At 41.1% G+C, this 20,121-nt stretch overlaps 1 protein-coding gene, 1 long non-coding RNA gene and 1 pseudogene across 3 annotated transcripts in view; 1 reads left to right on the top strand and 2 right to left on the bottom strand.

The window, feature by feature from the left end:
* Positions 1–20,121, bottom strand: part of EP300 (E1A binding protein p300) — an 89,158-nt gene that overhangs the window by 5,276 nt on the left and 63,761 nt on the right. Inside the window, exons 17-29 of one of the 2 annotated variants that reach the window (XM_019018610.4) lie at positions 19,221–19,339; positions 16,926–17,165; positions 15,852–15,940; positions 13,652–13,762; positions 11,574–11,630; positions 10,533–10,610; positions 7,992–8,059; positions 6,172–6,322; positions 5,904–6,050; positions 5,166–5,279; positions 4,198–4,363; positions 2,096–2,260; positions 975–1,136 (exon numbers count right to left, since the gene is read on the bottom strand). In XM_019018610.4, coding sequence (XP_018874155.3) covers positions 975–1,136; positions 2,096–2,260; positions 4,198–4,363; positions 5,166–5,279; positions 5,904–6,050; positions 6,172–6,322; positions 7,992–8,059; positions 10,533–10,610; positions 11,574–11,630; positions 13,652–13,762; positions 15,852–15,940; positions 16,926–17,165; positions 19,221–19,339 — 1,667 coding nt within the window. The remainder of the gene's footprint in view (positions 1–974; positions 1,137–2,095; positions 2,261–4,197; positions 4,364–5,165; positions 5,280–5,903; positions 6,051–6,171; positions 6,323–7,991; positions 8,060–10,532; positions 10,611–11,573; positions 11,631–13,651; positions 13,763–15,851; positions 15,941–16,925; positions 17,166–19,220; positions 19,340–20,121) is intronic. The other variant, XM_004063524.5, reaches the window with a different exon arrangement.
* LOC134758227 (uncharacterized) lies at positions 4,592–15,714 on the top strand. Its single transcript, XR_010133187.1, has 3 exons — positions 4,592–4,798; positions 5,201–5,260; positions 13,724–15,714. It is a non-coding gene; the product is annotated as an uncharacterized lncRNA (long non-coding RNA).
* On the bottom strand, positions 6,455–6,554 carry LOC115931999 (uncharacterized; annotated as a pseudogene).

Below are 20,121 nucleotides of genomic sequence, written 5' to 3'. Positions count from 1 at the left end.
ATTACCACTTCCTATAAGAACTTGATTATATGTCTGAGAACCGAGATAGTAAAATAAGGAGTCTGACTGAACAATCGAGATTACTACCATTGGACAAACCCTGAGAGGAATTACTCTTCAATTCTCCTGGCTTTCGTTATCAATTATATGATATTAAAGAGAGAAAAAAAGAAAACCTTACCCAGTTATTTTCCCAAATGACTACAAAAACAACTAAACAATGTAAATGATGAAATAACTCAAAAAGTTTTGAGAAGGGGGTTGTAAGTCCATATGTGGAAGTTTAACTTTTCTCCAATTCTATTTACTAATTCACTTTCAGAAAGGTTAAATCTTTTTATTTTTTGAAACAGAGTCTCGTTCTGTCACCCAGGCTGTTAAGTGCACTGCAACTCTGCCTCCCAGGTTCAAGTGATCCTCCCACCCCAGCATCCCAAGGATTACAGGTGTGTGCCACCACACCAGGCTAATTTTTGTATTTTTAGTAGAGACAGGGTTTTGGTTTGCCATGTTGGCCAGGCTGGTCTCCAACTCCTGACCTCAAGTGATCCGCCTTGCCTCAACCTCCAAAGTGCTGGGATTACAGGCATGAGCCACCACACCCAGCGAACAGTCAGTGTTTTTATTCATTTCTTATTTCTTTTTCTGAGGCGGAGTTTCGCTCTTGTTGCCCAGGCTGGAGTGCAATGGGGTGACCTCGGCTCACTGCAATCTCCGCTTCTCAGGTTCAAGCGATTCTCCTGCCTCAGCCTCCTGAGTAGCTGGGATTACAAGGCATGTGCCACCATGCCCAGCTAATTTTGTATTTTTAGTAGAGCAGGGTTTCACCGTGTTGGTCAGGCTGGTCTTGAACTCCTGACCTCAGGTGATCCACCCGCCTTGGCCTCCCAAAGTGCTGGGATTACAGGTGTGAGCCACCATGCCTGGCCAGAAATCTTGCCGTTTTTCCCCAACTCTGGGTGGCTGCATCTTACCTCTTTATGCTTCTCCATGGTAGCATATAGTTTCTGTGAGAGGTCGTTAGATACATTGGGCATCCCGGGTTTCTTCTTGTTGCCCCTACTCAGGCTGCTCTTATTTTTGCTGGTTTTCTTATTATTCTTCTTTTTAGCATTTTTGCTGTCTCCCTTGGTCACCTGCAGAGTAGCACAAAGGAGACAAGAAAATAAGATTTTTGTTAAGTAATTTGGGAATAGCACAGAATATCTCCCTTCTTTGAAACTAGATATCATAATCTTATGCCTGTAACTTATTTTACTAGCTGTTCTCTTCACTTATTCTTTCTCCTTAAAGTTGTTATTTGACCTAATTTTCTCCCAGTGATCTTTAAGGCAATGGCAGCCCTTTAGCTTTTTGCCTAGAAGAGGCCACAGAATGTGCAGACCCTGCAGATTGATTGAATGTATCCCAGATTGGGGCTAGGGAACAAGGAAGGGGTGGCACTTTGGGGTAGTGAAGAGCGCATCAAAGCGGGGAGCCAGAAGACCTTGGTTTTATTTCCTTCCACTCATATTCTAAAATGTTATGAGCCTACAAATACTAAATGACAAGGCTGTAAGAGTTTGTTAACAGACTATTTAAGGGTGCCTTTTGTTAAGTTAAATTCAATGGAGGTAATTCGAGATATGCTATGGGGAAATAACTGGTGAGGTTACTAAGCCAGGCTTAGTAACTTAAATTCTGGCTCAGGCCTATTTTGTATAGCTAAGAATGGTTTTTCACATTTAAAAAGAGTGTGTTTTTAAAAGACAGAAAATATGCCAGAGATATGTGACCCACAAGGCCTATAATATTCATAACCTAGTCCTTCAGATAAGTAATCTTCTATCAGTTTTTCAGGATTTCCTTCAGTTTCTTTTATCATTTCACATTACTCAAAGTCTGAGATGCCATTTTAAAAGGGGTTCTGATGCTTTAAAAGTTTAATACCACTGAAACAGAACCCTAATAACCTCTCTAAGCCAACATTTCTTGTCCAACTTAAAGAGCTCTTTTACACCTGAAAGCTTTAAAACCCAATTGAAAGTTTAAGTGCACTTCTGGATTAAATATTAGAATCATGATAGAAGTTTCAAAGGAAACTCAATGCCCTTACATCTGTGCTTTCATTGCTGGTGTTTTCCTCTCGTTTTCTCTCTTCTTCCTCCTGTTCCAGTTCCTTAATGCTTTCTTCCAGAACATTGGGCCAGAAATCACCCTCGAAGTAAGGCAATTCCTTTGCACTTGTTAATCTATCTTCAGTAGCTTGTTTAAAAATATCCTGTGAAAACATGCATGTACATATAGGAATTTCTATGTTCTTTTAAAGCATTGATTATACAGAATAATCATGGCTGACAAGAAACATGAAAGCTTAAAATGTCTTGAAAGCTGGCAGAGACTTTATACCTAAGCCGTAAGCCAGGGAGTATTTAGAAAAATAAACAGTGAAAAGGCCTGGCCTAAAGTCAATATTTCCGGTTTTCTATTTCTTCTACCCACAAAAACAGGGAGCTTATCTGCCTTTATATAACCAAGTGGCAATTATCCTGCCAGGATCAACGTCAGGGTGGTAGCACCATCATGCATGCCATGGCCCCTACCACTCCTTATCACAGAATATGTGGTATGAAGCATGTCCTCCTCACACCCATCCTTGGAATTTCAGCAGCTTTTACTAACAGCTTTGTTCAAAATGACCAAAACTACAAATACTGGAAATAGTATCTGCTGCAGAATGATTTGCTGGGCTGCTTAGGAAAACTTCTTTATTTAGTTGAACTACTAAATTGAGGAAGACAAGTCTGTATCATGAGACAACCTATATTTATGAATGTTTAACATAATATTGTTAATTAAGAATATATTTTTGGCCAGGTACAGTGACTCACACCTGTAATCCCAGCACTTTGGGAGGCCGAGGCGGGTGGATCACCTGAGGTCGGGAGTTCGAGACCAGCCTGACCAACGTGGAGAAACCCCGTCTCTACTAAAAATAGAAAAAATTAGCCTGGCTTGGTGGTGCATGCCTGTAATCCCAGCTACTCGGGAGGCTGAGGTAGGACAATCACTTGAACCCAGGAGACTGCACCATGACACTCCAGCCTGAAACTCCATCCAAAAAAAAAAAAGGGAGAATATATTTTTGGCTGGGTGATGTGGCTCATGCCTATAATCCTAGCACTTTGGGAGGCTGAGGCGGGCAGATCACTTGAGCTCAGGAGTTCAAGACCAGCCTGGGCAACATGGTGAAATCCTGTCTCTACAAAAAATATACAAAAATTAGCTAGCTGTGGTAGTGTGCACCTAGTCCCAGCAACTCAGGAAGCTGAGATGGGAGGATGGCTTGAGCCTGGGAGGCACAGGTTGCAATGAGCGGGTATCATGCCACTGCACCCTAGCCTGGGTGACAGAGAGTGACCCTTTCTGAAAACAAAACACCCCCACCCCTAAAACCCTAAACCAACCCAAACCAAACCAACAAAAAACCAAAACAAAAAGATATATTTTAAGGCCAGGCACAGTGGCTCATGCCTGTAATCCCAGCACTTTGGATTGCTTGAGGCCAAGAGTTCAAGTCCAGCCTGGGCAGCATGGTGATACCCCAACTCTATCCCCACCCTCCCCTCAAAAATAAATAAAATAAAATAAAATTTTGGTTACATGTTTAAAACAGGGATTTCTTGATCTACCACTCTTCAAAACCTGGTTTTTCTTACATTGAAAAATTTTGAATATACAAAATAAAAACAATCAAATTAGCATTTTTAGGAATTACATGCAAGAGGTAGAACAAGCAAGACTTTTGTTTAAAAAAAAAAAAAAAAAAAGTTAAGGCTGGGCACGGTGGCTCATGCCTATAATCCCAGCACTCTGGGAGGCCGAGGCGGGCAGATCACAAGATCAGGAGATCGAGACCATCCTGGCTAATATGATGAAACCCTGTCTTTACTAAAAATACAAAAAAATTTAGCCGGGCATGATGGCAGGCGCCTGTAGTCCCAGCTACTCAGGAGGCTGAGGCAGGAGAATGGCATGAACCCGGGAGGCGGAGCTTGAAGTGAGCCAAAATCGCATCACTGCACTCCAGCCTGGGTGACAGAGCGAGACTCCGTCTCAAAAAAAAAAAAAAAAAAGTTAAATGACAGAATAAAGAGCAGCAACATTAGTGCATTTCCAGGTCTATTGTCAGCACCCGGCCCCTATGTCCCAACTGACCTTGTAGTCATGGACAATACGCTCTGATACAGCCTTGTCAAGCATTTTTTTGTACCATTCCTGCAGTCGCTTGGGCTTGGGTATCTTCTGGTCAGGAGGATGGCAATGGAAGATATAATCATCTCCCTCACTTGGGGGACATGCCCAAATATGCCCCGTTGTGTAACTAACAATACAAAGAGAAAGAACATTAAGGAAAAGAGATAATCTATTCTAGAAGGCTACATTTTAAACCACAAGGTGGAGTTGATATAGATACCAATAATTTTTCCCAAGATAACACAGTGTATATATAACCCAGAATGAGATTAACATTGTGAGGCCAAAATTAGGCATAACTCACAGTAGTAACAATGGATCTCATATTGCCGCCTACTTATTTTTGGAGGCCATGGTGGGATGCTGTGAATCTCAGCCACAAAGTGGATGACTTAGCCCTGGATCCAAAAACCCTAAGTTTGCATGTTAAGACCAAATGAAGATTACACTGCAAAGGAAAATGGACCCGTTTAACAAGAGCTAAATTAAAAGGCACACTGTTCAGAGAAACAGACTTCAAGATGAGGGAGTGAATGTTGCCAATGACATACATACTCTAAAGGTAAGAAGTATCTCCAGAACTGTTTTTGGTCTTGATACCCAGGTTGTAAAAGGATCAAATGCAGTTAAAATTCTGCCCTCAAATGAGGGGCACAAATCAAACTTCAAAGCAAAGTGGACCCAATGGCTTAGCTTACAAACAAAACTAATGTTGGATGGGTGAAACTAGGGCCAACATATCCATTTCTCTCTACTGACAACATTAACTTCAAAGGGGCTCCGACAAAGTTAAGAGAATTGTTAGGTAAGAACTAAAATGAGGAAAAAAAGGCCAAGAGTTATATATTTGCATATTTAACCTATATCTCACCAGAATGCCATGCTAGTTAAAAAAAAAAAAAAAAAAACCATTATCAAAATATGCTTACCCTAATTTCTTGACATATTCTAAATATCCAATTAGGATTTCATGATAGACTGCAGTCCTCAAGCATTTAGGACGGAAGAAATGAACACTATCGAGGTAAGATATGTATACTCTCCTATACAAAATGAAGAGAGAAAAAAAAAAGTCAGGTCACATAATGAGTTCTTTACTCCATGTGCCTAATAACACCCTCTCACTCTCCCAGGCTCTTTGCTCACATCGTTATTTGTGAAGCTCATCACAGGCAGGTAGGCGACTCCACCGTGAACCCTTCAGGAAAGTTCAGTGAGCCTGTGGTTTCCTTCTATTTGTAGTAACTAGCAGTGCCTGGCACATACACATCAATCAGTATTTGGTGATCCCTATACATTTTTATTATTGCCTTTATACTATTTTTGGAGAAAAGAAATTCCCACCCGATTTGTATGATATATTTTCACATAGCTACTTAATCCAGATTTAAGCTCATTTTCTGAAGAGTAGTACGTTTGTTTTCAAATTCCAATTTCAGGTTGCTATTCATATCCTTTATTACTATGACCACAGAAGAGCAGTATTGAGCGGTTATTTTGTTTGGGGGTTTGCTTTTTAATCTGTTTCACTTTAAAATTATTGGACACTTGAGATTTTGCATTTCCAAACCAAACACACTAAACATTTTGCCTGTTATGCTTTTCCACCTATTATAAGTTGGAACTCCCACACAAATCCGGAGCTAGCCACTGTGAGCTAGTCATACCTCTGGTTGGGTGGAGGGCAGTCAGAGCCATACTCTTGAACATGCATGCCAAAGAAGCACAGGTCAACACCATCAATTTCTTCAAAGGCAAAGAGGGCTTTGGTTCGGTATGGAAAGGATTCTGCCATCTCTCCACTGTCCACAAACCTATACAATTGAGATGGTGGGGGAACCACAACATAACTCATTCAGATTGGAATCACCAATAGTAACCATGTATGAGCAATTCTGGATCCACGAGAAGAAGAAAAGTGAAATGACTAGATACCTTGCTTTCATGCCTGGTTTTACTTCCACGGTTTTGTCAGAAGCATGAACTACTCTAACAGTGACCTCTCCTGACTCAGGGTGATTCTGTCGCCTCAGAAAGTCATTCACACGATTCTCTAGAAAGGTGCCAAGTCTGGTAGATGGCAATCCTAGGAATGTAAAAGTTAAAAGTTACTGAGGTGCAAATTTACTGTTGTTAGTCTTAAGGTTCAACCTCAAATCTCATTTGTACTTTTTTCAATACAAACAGGATAACTTGGTGAAATTTTAAAAAATCATAGCAAAGCAGTCACTACTTTGCAGATTTACATGTCATATTAGTGCAGGGAACATGCTAATCTTCATATCATTCTAATTTTAATACATGTGCTATTAAAGCAGACACAGTACTCAATAATTTCTAAATATCATTTTCCCCAACTTTTCATTTTGAAAAATTTCCAATTTTGGAAGAGTTTATAAAAATACAGAACAGGGGCCGGGTGCGGTAGCTCATGCCTGTAATCCCAGCACTTTGGGAGGCTGAGGTGGGCAGATCACCTGAGGTCAGGAGTTCGAGACCAGCCTGGACAACATGCTGAAACCCCATCTCTACTAAAAATACAAAAATTAGCCGGGCATGGTGGCGCACGCCTGTAATTCCAGCTACTTGGGAGGCTGAGGCACGAGAATCGCTTGAACCCGGGAGGCAGAGGCTGCAGTGAGCTGAGACTGTGCCACTATGGGCGACAGCGAGACTCTTGTCTCAAAAAAAAAAAAAAACACACAAAAAAACAAAAACAAACAGAAATAGAACAATGGCCAGGAGACAAGGCTCACACCCATAATCCTAATCCTTGTACTTTGGGAGGCTGAGGTGGGAGGACTGTTTGAATCCAGGAGTTCAAGATCAGCCTGGACAACACAGTGAAACCTTGTTTCCAAAAAACAAAAACAAAACCCAACCAACCAAACATTATATATATATATATACACAAATATATAAACAATGAACATCTCTATGTACTTTGCCTAGATTGCAGTAATATTTTAAAGTAACGAAGGTTGAGCATTTTGAGAAACCTTACAAGAATCAAAATAATCTGTAGATCAGTAAAACACCCCAAAACTAAATCAAATACATTTAATTACTTACATGATAAAATTTTTGACATCCTCCTGGCACAATAGAAAACAATCACATAAGGCCAAAAGGTAGCCCATATAAATGGTGTGAACTGAGGGGTTGGGCATGGTGGCTCACGCCTGTAATCCCAGTACTTTGGGAGGCCAAGGTGCGTGGATCACCTGAGGTCAGGAGTTTGAGATCAGCCTGGCCAACACGGCAAAACCCCATCTCTACTAAAAATACAAAAATTAGCTGGGTGTGGAGGCACATGCCTGTAGTCCCAGCTACACTGGAGGCTGAGGTTGCAGTGAGCTGAGATCGTGCCACTGCACTGTGCAGCCTGGGGGACAGAGTGAGACTCTCAAAAAATAAAATAAAAAATAATAAATAAACAAACTGAGGGCAATTCCAGCCAATCATTTCCACAACTTATTCCTCCTTTATGAAATGCCCCAAATAGGGAAAAATATAGGAACAGGAAAAACACGTATCTTGTGCATTCTACAAATCCTTTCCTTGGAAATTTTTTTCTTTGGTCTAATAAATTTCACACCAAAAAATATATTACAGATCAACTATAAGCAGATTATAGAATTATTTTATTTTTACTCTATTACTGTGATTAAAAACAAAGTAATTCACTTTGGATGGTTTCTTATCTAGGCTTCAGATAAGTTTTGCCAAAATTTACCTTTAAGAATAAAACTTACTTTTAGCAGAAAACTTATTTTCTTTCCTAGTTCGTGCACTTTTCTTTAAACAGCCATCACAGACGAATCTAAATGTAAACCAAAACTTTGCTTACACAACTTAGATAAACCGTTGAATTTATACTAACAAAAAGTTAAAATTCAAAAGAATCTAGCGGAAGTACTTCTAAATTTCTAATGAAGAGTTAATAAAACTAATGTACAAAGAGCTTTTAGAAATCAGTAAGAACAAAAAAGATAATTGAAAAACAAGCAACAGACATGAAGAAACATGAAGGGCATATAAATTGGTTTACACAGGAAAAGATGATCAAGGATTACAAATCAAGATAGGTTTTGCTAATGTGATTGGGGAGAAAAATCCTAATTTCCTATATGCTACTAGTTGGAAAGTACATTTTGAGAGTAGAACCAATAGATTCAGTTACTGCAAATGCACATGATATTTGTCTCTTAAGTAGTTTCTTGTATAAACTTGTTCACCAACCCAGTAAATAAATGGATTATAGTATGTTACAGAATACTATGCATCCATTAAAAATGCAGCAGACATAAATAAGTGTCTGTGACCAGCCAGGCGTGGTGGCTCCCGCCTGTAATCCCAGTACTTTGGGAGGTCGAGGTGGGTGGATCTTTTGAGGTCAGGAGTTCAAGATCACCCTGACCAACATAATGAAACCCTGTCTCTAGTAAAAATACAAGAATTAGTCAGGCATGGTGGTATGTGCCTGTAATCCCAGCTACTCGAGAGGCTGAGGCAGGAGAGGCTGAGGCAGGAGAATTGCCTGAACCTAGGAGGTGGAGGTTGCAGTGAGCTGAGATCACACCACTGCACTCCAGCCTGGGCGATGAAAGTGAGACTCAATTTAAAAAGTCTATGACCTATAACAAAATACAAAAATTAAAAATTAAATACACATAAATCAAGAAAATGTGCCGGGCACAGTGGCTCATGCTGTAATCCCAGCACTTCTGGAGGCCGAGGTGGGTGGATCACCTGAGGTCGGGAGTTCAAGACCAGCCTGACCAATATGATGAAACCCTGTCTCTACCAAAATACAAAAATTAGCCGGGCATGGTGGCACACGCCTATAATCCCAGCTACTAGGGAGGCTGAGGCAGGAGAATCGCTTGAACCTGGGAGGCAGAGGTTGCAGTGAGCCGAGATCGCGCCATTGCACTCCAGCCTGGGCAACAAGAGCGAAACTCCGTCTCAAAAAAAAGAAAAAAGAAAATGTATGATTGTATGTACAAAAGAGTGTTATTCCTGTAGTGAGGAATCTGGGTGGGAAGAGAGAAGCTGAGACTGTCGCTTTTTACTTTATAAACTGTCATACTATTCAAATTTTATAATGAACATAAATTACTTTTAAGAAAAAGCAAGCTCAACACAGTAATAACAGATTATTTTCATTCAATTGACTGATCCTAAATTAGAAGAACCACAAGAAGTCTCTTAATCATTCTTAGGAAATCTGTTAAGGAAAACACTAAAAAGGCACACTTAAAAGACAAGTCACACTGAAAATATCCACTAAACCATCACCTATTTTCCTTAGTGTTATTTTCTATGTGAAAATAACGGTGAAAAAAAGAAAAGTGAAATCTGTCAATTAGCCTGCCCTTTCTTGTAACCTCCAAATCAGGAACAACAATTAGCCCAAGAACAGAGCAGAAGACATGGAGATCCCATCTTAATGAGAGGCACTGGATGTCCCATATACCCCCTTCCTTTGGAACACGGCTGGGATTAGTTCCTCTTGTACAGAGCGATGGCCCCTCCCTTTTACTAGGCAATTACACTATGACTGCAGCCTTATAACTTGCTGTTCCTGCCCTAACCAAATGGTGACCCTTACCAGGGCCAGACCTACTCATGCCAGCAGCACGATCCTAGATTCTAGATGCCTGAACAAAAGCATTTACCTTTTTCTTTGAGACTCTCACAGACAGAGTGAGAGTCTCACTCTGTCACCCAGGCTGGAGTGCAGTGGCGTGATCTCAGCTCACTGCAACCTCCCCCTCACAGGTTCAAGTGATTCTCTTGCCTCAGCCTCCCTCCTGAGTAGCTGGATTACAGGCGTGCACCACCACGCCAGGCTAATTTTTGTATTTTCAGTAGACACGAGGTTTTGCCATGTTGGTCAGGCTGGTTTGGAACCCCTGTCCTCAGGTGATCCGCCCGCCTCGGCCTCCCAAAGTGCTGGGATTACAGGCGTGAGCCACCTCGCCTGGCCATAACATAAATATTTACTTTTGACGTGTAATAACTACAATATAATTTTAATAAACAATCCAGCAGAATAAAATATATTTATATGGCTAAGAAGAATGCATAAAAATAAGATAAAAATCTATTTTTGGATACTAGGTTACTTAATTTTTAAAAAGTGAACTATAATTATCGTGGGCAAACCCAAAGAAAACAATTTAAAGACAGTAACTTTGAAGATATAATACAGTCAATTGCACAGAATAAAAAACTTGTGAATATTCATGATAAAGAAAAATTCCAGAGAAAGTAACAACGTTAAGACTTACCCAGCGGGCCAGATGATCTCATGGTGAAGGACACAGATCTGATGCATCTTTCTTCCACACTCTGTACATTCAACAAACCTGGAAGAGCAGAGCCAATTCCAAAATTAACCCCAAACCTTAACCAAATGAAAACTTGCAGTATTTCCCATGACTTCTGACAAAGACAGCCAAGGTCATGACCAAAGAACCGAAAATAGTTTTAATAAAGTTTCTATTTTTTTAGATATACGGTCTCTGTTGTACAGGCTGGAGTGGGTGGCATGATCACAGCTCACTATAACCTTAAACTCCTGGGCTCAAGCCATTTTCCTGCCTTGGCCTCTCAGCTACCTGGCTAGGATAGGCACATACTATCATGCCTGGCTGTTTTTTGTTTTGTTTTGTTTTCTGAGATGGAGTCTCTCTGTGTTGCCCAGGCTGGAGTGCAGTGGCGTCGTATCGGCTCACTTCAACCCCTGCCTCCCGGGTTCCAGCGATTCTCCTGCCTCAGCCTCCCGAGTAGCTGGGATTACAGGCGCGCACCACCACGCACAGCTAATTTATATATTTGTAGTAGAGACGGGATTTTGCCATGTTGGCCAGGCTGGTCTCGAACTCTTGACCTTGGGTGATCCTGCCTTGGCCTCCCAAAGTGCTGGGATTACAGATGTGGGCCACCGCACCTGGCCAAACCTGGCTAATTTTTAAGACAGATTCCTGGTGCTGAAAATTCCAAATAAATCCAAATACCATCCCATCCATTTTAGGAACATCTAGAAGACATACATGTCAGTCCTCCATGATCTAAAAGGCCTCACTGCAAACTACAAGTTTAGATCTTTAATGTTTCACATTCAACATTAAGAACATTAAAATTAACATTAAGAAATAATGTTCCTTAGTACTTCAGTGTTTTCCATGGTTTTACTATCCATTAGATGTATGTTATGTAGATTTAGCCCAAGAATATAGGATCATCTGATTGGTCATGCAAACCTCAAGAGAATGAAAGGGAAAAAGAAAAGCCAAAGCGTACTGACTATTCAAGGGGATCGTACTTACAGTTCAGGATCCAGTGTGTCATTTTTTCTCTTGGAAAATTGTTCTTTATTTATTGTACTAAGGAGAGAAAAGGGACACAATGAGAAAAAGTGATAGAGATGAGCAATCTGACTGCTGTTCTAACCAAAGGAACAAACTTCACCCTATAAAGAGATTCAGGTTTTTTAAGAATACACATTTAAATAAGTGCATTCTTGGCTCACACAAAATGCATGTTTATGTAAAGGAATATTCTATAGGACTTCACAGTAAATAAATTTCCTCTTATCAGAAATGGAGAACCCAGGAAGAACTAGAAATACTGTTTCTTCTTTTCCTTTTAAAATCTTGTCTGTTACTACTCTTGGTGTTAAGTATCATGGCTTCCCATCCTGAAACCCAGCATAACACACTGCTCATAGCCTCACTACGTAGAAAAGCTAACAGTTACATACAAAATGTTACATACAAAAGCTAACATTCTCCAACTAGGATCCACATTCTCCAAGTAGAATCAACATTAGGGGGACCAACTTGGACTTCTGTTTTACCTCCTTACAAAAATGAGGACATGTCCACATTGAAAACCGTTTCTTATACTAGTTATGGCCTAGAGATTTATTCATCTCTGTTAATAGCATTTTCCTGAATGGCCTGTCTTGCTACTCCAAGTGCAATCTGAAGATGAGCAGCACCAGAACAATCTGGGAGTTAGAAATAGACACTTGGGTCCACTATAGGCCTGCAGAATTGGGAAGGGTCTTGTTCCTACTCTTTTCAAAGTTAGAGATGTACTGCCTTAAGGTTTAGAATATTTGGTAAGCCACCTGAGAGTTCAATGACAAGGCTTACGTCTCTTCCTGCATCAAGGAAACTTACCCTAGAGCTAACCTTCCTGGCTTAACCAAATGTCAAAATGTTTCAAGGATCAAAGGCTCCTAGTATCTACTCTCCTAGCTAGCACCCAGACACTGCTATCTTTAGAACCCAATTTAGAAAAATTAACCAGCTTTTCTCAGAAGCCCCATTTTTACTAGGAACAAGAGAATTCCAAATTTTTGTGCAATGTCCTGAACAGAAGTAAATATGAACTTTCAATAATGTTAAAATTACACTAAACAGTTTTTCCTTCTTAGACAGTCCCAGTTTGAATTCTAATGACTGCCTACATCTTAGGTTACTTTTTTCTTTTATTTATTTTGAGACAGACTCTCGCTCTGTCGCCCAGGCTGGAATGCGGTGGCCCAATCTCGGCTCACTGCAAGCCCCACCTCCCGGGTTCATGCCGTTCTCCTGCCTCAGCCTCCCGAGCAGCTGGGACTACAGGCGCCCGCCACCACGCCCGGCTAATTTTTTGTATTTTTAGTAGAGACAGGGCTTCACCATGTTAGCCAGGATGGTCTCGATCTCCTGACCTCGTGATCCGCCCGCCTTGGCCTCCCAAAGTGCTGAGATTACACGCATGAGCCACTGCACCTGGCCAGAGATTAAACTATTAGACTGTATGTTTGAAATTTTTTTCTTGGCCATTTACCAAATGGTAAGAGCTTGTGAGACTGCAAAGCACAAGCAGATCTCTTAAACCCCGGCATGTTGTTAAAGTCTATTATTCACTACAATAGTGACTTGGGTCTTCTGTTAACCTACAAGAGAAGGGTATAAGGTGGTCATCAGTTCAATTACCCTCAAACTCAGAACAGTTAATAATGATGGTTTCTTGCACTAACCTCCAATTTTTCGAAGAGAAGCTGATTGCTTCCTATACAGAATACTTTTACTAGAACTAAGATGATTGCCCATTGCTGACATATTCCCTAATTCATTGATGTCTCATAGAGCTTTCTACTATGATGGATATGTTCTCTATCTGTGTTGACCAATATGGTAGCCACCAGACACAGATAGCTACTGAACAGTTGAAATGTGAGTAGTCCATGTGATAAACAATTTTTATTTAAATTAATATGCATTTAAATAGCAACATGTGGCTAATGGCTACCATATTCAACAGCATAGCTTAAGTTCATTTAGAAATAAGCTGTGCATAATCACTGGACAACAAACTAATTAGCACTTTTCAAAATAATGCAGTTACTTACGTTTGAGGCTGGGAAGGGTCATCCCCCAAAGAAACGCTCTCCCCTTGGATCTCATTGAAACACTTCTCACAGAAATGATACCTGTCGGCAAGAAGGCCATACTGGGGTGAACTGTTCCGTTCACACAACACAGCCCAAGCCAAGCAACGAAGCCACCAATCACAGCAGGCCAAGGAGGGGGACGGGAGCAGAGAGCAGGTCATCAACGGCGACAAGGACATTCAGTGATGCAGATATATGGGCCCCACAGTTTGGGTTTTGTTTTTTTTGTTTTTTTTTTTGTTTTTTTTTTGCAATCAAAGCCAAGTGCAGACAACGACAAGCATGAGGGAGAAAAAAAAACACAAAACAAACGAAGAAATGAGGGATTGCAAGACAACAAAAAACATAAAAGCAAGACAGAACAACACAAAGCAGAAAGCCAAGGCAAAGCACAGATTAGCATTAAATATCTCAAATGGGATCACAAGTAGCAAATGATTACTGCAAATAAAAGCAGAAGTTTCAATTACACAGACCCATATCCTTTCATTTCAGCAATTAACACTATGTGATGTAAATAATCAAAAGGAGGAAGAAGGATAAATACACCAGGGAGAGAAGAACTGCTACTCATTACCTAAATACAGGAATCACACCTCTTCCCACTTACAAAAAACCACAGACCCCCACACCCCTCACCCCAAAAGCCCACTATAGATACAACTGCAGAAAACAATAATCTAAAACAACCACTGCCAGGCGTGGTGGCTCATGCCTATAATCCTAGCACTTTGGAAGGCTGAGAGGGTGGATCATCTGAGGTCAGGAGTTCGAGACCAGCCTGGCCAACATGGTGAAACCCTGTCTCTACTAAAAATACAAAAATTAGCAAGGCATGGTGGCACACACCTGTAATCCCAACTATTTGGAAGGCTGAGGCAGGAGAATCGCTTGAACCCGGGAGGCAGAGGTTGCAGTGAGCTAAGATTGCGCCACTGCACTCCAGCCTGGGTGACAGAGTGAGACCCTGTCTCAACAAAGAAAAAAAAACTGTTCATTGAAAAGCCTGCACAAGCAGTTAAATACTGACTACAGCCATCAAGTGATACATTTCAAAAGGAAATGATGTGTGCAGGTACCTGATTAAAGATGGCTTGGTGCAAAGATAAACACTTTAGACTACTGTTTTAGTAAACATGAGAAAAGTTTCATGTCCAGTTACTTGCTTTTTAAAACATAAGGTACTTATAACTTGAGTCCCACCTTTTCTAGGTTTCAAATGAGTAAAGAGCTAGATTTTTACTCACTGCAAAATCAAAGCATTAGGTCTACAAAGCATTAGAAGCACGCCTAACTTTTTGTAAATAAAAGAAAAAGTTTAAGTGACTTTTCAAAGCTAGAAATGCATCTGCAACACACAAGTTCAGCAAAAACCAACACCATGGATTTGGTATTAACAAACAAATAAAGGGTATTAATATCATCCAGCCTTGTTATTATTGTATCAGAGCCCCAAATAAACACCCAACGCAAGCTATACTTGTAGCTGATCACTGAAAACAGGAGACAAACTGTGGTTAAGATAGATTAGTGAATGAGATTTACGTGATTACAGCCACTGATTGGGCAGGAGAAAATTAGGCAGAGGTGCCTCGTTTATTAGACTCAAATCATCGTCTGTCACATACAAGGCTGGGTTGGGAAAAGTAAGGTACAGAGAGCTATGTGAGGTTTTCCTTTTAATTTGCTTAATGAGGCAAAGAAAAGACTCTAGAATCCTGTTTTCATATATTCTAATAACAACTACTTAGGGATAGGCCTCATATAAAAAGGAAATATTTCCAAAAAGCTGTCTAGCGAGTTTCAGTTAAAAGTTTAAAAATCTTCTCAGTTTTGCCTCAGGCTGTGGTGATCAACAAAAACACAGTAGAAAGAGAAGTGGGGCCTGGGATATAGACCCATCTACGCCAACAACTCACAAAGTTGCTTAACTTCTCAAGTTCTTGGGAGGAACCCAGGTAACTGATGCAAGGCTACTCTGATAGAAAATTTTATAGTTCTGCAAACAAAGGCAGAAGGCAAAAACCAGAACTTGTGCTATACAGCTGTCTTCAAGCAAGATACACATGAACCATGACTGTATGTGTGCTGGCCCATCCGCATGCACTCCCTGGACATGTGGACACATGGACCATGGTCCACACCTGGCCAAGCTTACCTGTTCTGGTAACTGTAATAAGTGGCATCACGAGGTATTGTGCACAACTGTTTGCCGTAGCAACACAGTGTCTGTGGAGAGAACTCCAACTGCAAAAGAAACCATTTGTTAAAAAGCAGAGGCCTTAAGGACAAGCTAGAACAGTAAGAATGGCAAGTCAGAAACAGAAGTCAGTGGTGTCTTAGTTCTCATTTATGTTAATAATGATGGGCTAATTCAGTTCCTGAAAATCATTCTCAGTTTACTACTACATTATTTCAAAACGCTGAGGTAGGCTTAGCAGTCATATCCTTCCATCACTTTACCAAAGAACCTAACAGGAATAGCTGCGCAGGGTGGCACATGCCTGCAGTGCTCAGAAGCTGAGGTGGGAAGACTGCGTGAGCCCAGGAGTTCCAGACCAGCTTAGGCAACACAGCAAGACCATAGTCTTATTTTAAAAACAAAAAACCAATAATGTGAATTGGTATGTACAGGAAAGCCAGCACATGCTGAGGAATCTGCACCCACAGGTGAATATAAGAATGCCCCTACTCCAGATGAGCTAACAGTCTGTTGATTATTTAATTAGTCAACTTTTCCATACAATTCCACTCTGAAAAAATGCCTTTAAAGAAAGCCCATTTCATATTAAGAGATATTACTACTGTGGCACACAGTAAGAGAAAGACTGTGTTGGCTGGGAGAGGTGGCTCATGACTGTAATTCCAGCACTTTGGGAGGCCGAGGCAGGAGCACTTGAGCCCAGGAGTTCAAGACTAGCCTGAGCAACACGATGAGACCCTGTTTCTGCAAAACAAATTTAAAAAATCAGCCGGGCATGGTGGCGTACGGCTGTAGTCCCAGCTGCTCAGGAGGCTGAGGTGGGAGAATTGCTTGAGCCCAGGAGGTTGAAGCTGCAGTGAGCTATGACCTCACCACTGCACTCCAGCCTGGGAGAATAAGACCCCGTCAAAAAGGAAAAAAAAAAGCCATGTCAAAGCCAGAAGCATGATATTCTCTTATACCAGTCACCACTGTATTATTCTAGGTATCCCAGAAAAGTTAAAGTCAAATCTGAAACACATTTCTTACCTTTCTGCCACAACAGTATCCAAGGCTTTGCATCACTGGGTCAATTTCTTGTTCAAAGACCTCAGAGAGCTTGGAGCAGTATTTGTATACCCGTGATGTTTTCCGGTTATATAACCAGGCATTATTGAACATAAGCCAAATATCATCGACATATTGCCAGGGCTCCTGATACTGTCCAGTGTCTAACTTCCTCTTAATGGTAGAAAGATCCATGGGGCTCTTCACAATATCAAAGTAATCCTAGAAAGACAAGTGACATCAAACATTACTCAAGTCTCACTATTTTTACGGGAGATGGAGTATCATCCATTACCATTGTTAATCTTCCAGGCAGTGTTTTAGTTTCTAGCCTGTCTATATTCCCCAAGAGGTGATTGATGTCCATCACTTCTTTAAATATTAGTTTACAGAGATATTAAACTACTCAAAGGGCAGAGAAACAGAACTACTATGGACTTTCTAGACATCAGGCTGATAGTCTACTGAAGCAACTTCAGGTTCTTTATGAAAGTACATGTGAGATCAGTAAAGTCAAAGACATTTAAAATTTTAGTACTAGAAGGGGTGTACAATGAGGAAACTAAGCCCACAGAACTTAAAGTGTTCCATCTGAAATCACAGCAAGATACAAGAGAAAAGTCCTAAAAGGCTTTTTTGCCCCTGGAAGCACTTGACCTTTGAGATGGAGTCTCTGTCAACATGTTGCCCAGGCTGGAGTGCAGTGGTGCGATCTTGGCTCAGTGCAACCTCTGCCTCCCAGGGTCGTTCAAACTATTCACCTGCCTCAGCCTCCCAAGTAGCCAGGATTACAGGCGTGCACCACTACGCCCAGTTACTTTTTGTATTTTTAGTAGAGATGGGGTTTCACCACGTTGGTCAAGCTGGTCTCGAACTCCTGACCTCAAGTGATCTGCCTGCCTTGGCCTCCAAAAGTGTTGGGATTACAGGCGTTAGCCACCGTGCCCGGCCAAGTAACAGTTTAAAACCACTAAATGAAATCTGCCAGCAGCCTAGTATATGGAGGCAACTTTAAAAACAAAGCTAACCGTGGTCCTTTTTTCTGCTATGACCTATTGCTCTTGAAACAACAAAAGTGGCCGGGTGCGGTGGCTCACGCCTGTAATCCCAGCATTCTGGGAGGCCGAGGCGGGTGGATCATCTGAGGTTGGGAGTTTGAGACCAGCCTGACCAACATACAGAAACCCCATCTCTACTAAAAATACAAAATTAGCTGGGCATGGTGGCACATGCCTGTAATCCCAGCTACTCGGGAGGCTGAGAGGTAGGAGAACTGCTTGAACCCGGGAGGCGGAGGTTGAGGTGAACTGAGATCGCGCCACTGCACTCTAGCCTGGGCAACAAGAGTGAAACTCCATCTCAAAAAAACAAAAAACAAATAACAACAACAAAAAAGTAAACAAACTATATAACCCAGGAATTCCACTCCTAGGTAAATACCAAGGAGAAATAAAAACTTAAATCCACACAATGTTCACTATAGTCCTATCTTAATAGTCAAAACGTGTAAACAACCTAAATGTCTATCAACTCATCAACAGGTAAAGAAAAATAATGGAATATTATTGGGCTATAAATAGGTATGTTCTACTGATTCATGCTACAACATGGATGAACCTTGAAAACATTATGCTAAGGAACGTCCTGGCACAAAGAATCACATACTGTATGTTTCAATTTAATGAAACATGTAGAACAGACAAATCCAGAGACAGAATGCAGTCTGGTGATGTCTAGGATTGGGGTGCTATGGGAGAAAATAGTGAGTGACTGTTAATGGTAAAGGATTTTTTTCAGATGATGAAAATGAAAGTGTCATGCACAACTCTGTGAATATACTAAAACTCACTGAATTAGGCCAGGCCCAGTGGCTCACACCTGTAATTCCAGCACTCTGGGAGGCTGAGATGGGCCTATTGCTTGAGTCCAGGCGTTCAAGACCAGCCTGGGCAACATGGCGAAACCCCGTCTCTACTAAAAAATACAAAAAACTAGCCAGGTGAGGTGGCACATGAATGTAGTTAGTCCCAGCTACTCAGGATGCTGAGGTGGGAGAATCACCTGAGCCCGGGAGGTGGAGACAGTAGTGAGCCACGATCGTGCCACTGCACTCCAGCCTAGGCAACCAGAATAAGACCATCTCAGGGGGAGAAAAAAAAAAAATCACTGAATTATAAATTTGAAATGAGTGGCTATACTGTTTGGAATGTGAATTATCTCTCAATAAAGCTGTTATCAAATTAAAAAATAAAATCAAAAGTACCACCGAATACTTACAGGGATTCCTAAAAGCTGAGGGTCCACAGGTTGACGAAAGGGAAGGGATTCTGGATCCTGACGGTAAAGTGCCTCCAATGTTGGCATCAGTGCCTGTCGTAGTTCTTCTGGTTTGAAAACTTAAAAAAAAAAAAAAGTGCATTTGAAATTAGTTATCAATTAAGCAAAAGAACTTTAAAAAACCATTCAGCTTGAAGCTCTAAAAGCATCCCAAGAATCAATAACAAAATTAACCACTCTGTCTCCATGGAAATATCACTACAGGCTCAATCACTGATTCTAGATTCTAAGTCCCACTTTGTTTCAGACAGCTCCTAAAAAACATTGTGTCTTATCACCTTAAAACACCCTTCACCCTCAGCTTAACTTTTCAGTCACAAATTCAGTGAAGACAGACTCGGTCAATTAGAAACAGAATCCAAAGGCTTCTAAAAATTTATGAAGAGACTTTGCCAAATAAGAGTCCACAGGACCAGGCACGGTGGAGGCTGAGGTGGGCAGATCACTGAGGTCAGAAGTTTCAGCCTGGCCAACATGGTGAAACCTCGTCTCTACTAAAAATATAAAAAATTAGTCGGACATGGTGGCATGCTAGTCTCAGCTACTCAGGAGGCTTGAGGCAAGTGAACTGCTTGAACTCCGGAGGCAGATGTTGCAGTGAGCCGAGATGGCGCCACTGCACTCCAGCCTAGGCAACAGAGTGAGGCCCCATCTCAAAAAAAAAAAAAAAAAAAAAAGTGCACAAGATACTCGTGTTAAGAGGGAGATGCAGTCAAGCAAGAACAGAAAAGTCTTTCTTCATGACATCAGTATTTAACAAGTCAGAAACTAGACTAGATCAGGTATTGTCTTATACTACAAGGAGTCAGGGGAACAGAAGAGAAGACTCCTTCGTTCAAAT

Source organism: Gorilla gorilla, chromosome 23 (genome assembly GCF_029281585.2).
Source record: "Gorilla gorilla gorilla isolate KB3781 chromosome 23, NHGRI_mGorGor1-v2.1_pri, whole genome shotgun sequence".
Taxonomy (NCBI): Eukaryota; Metazoa; Chordata; class Mammalia; order Primates; family Hominidae; genus Gorilla; species Gorilla gorilla.
Note: the sequence above shows the minus strand (reverse complement) of the source record. Positions and strands in the feature narration are given on the sequence as shown.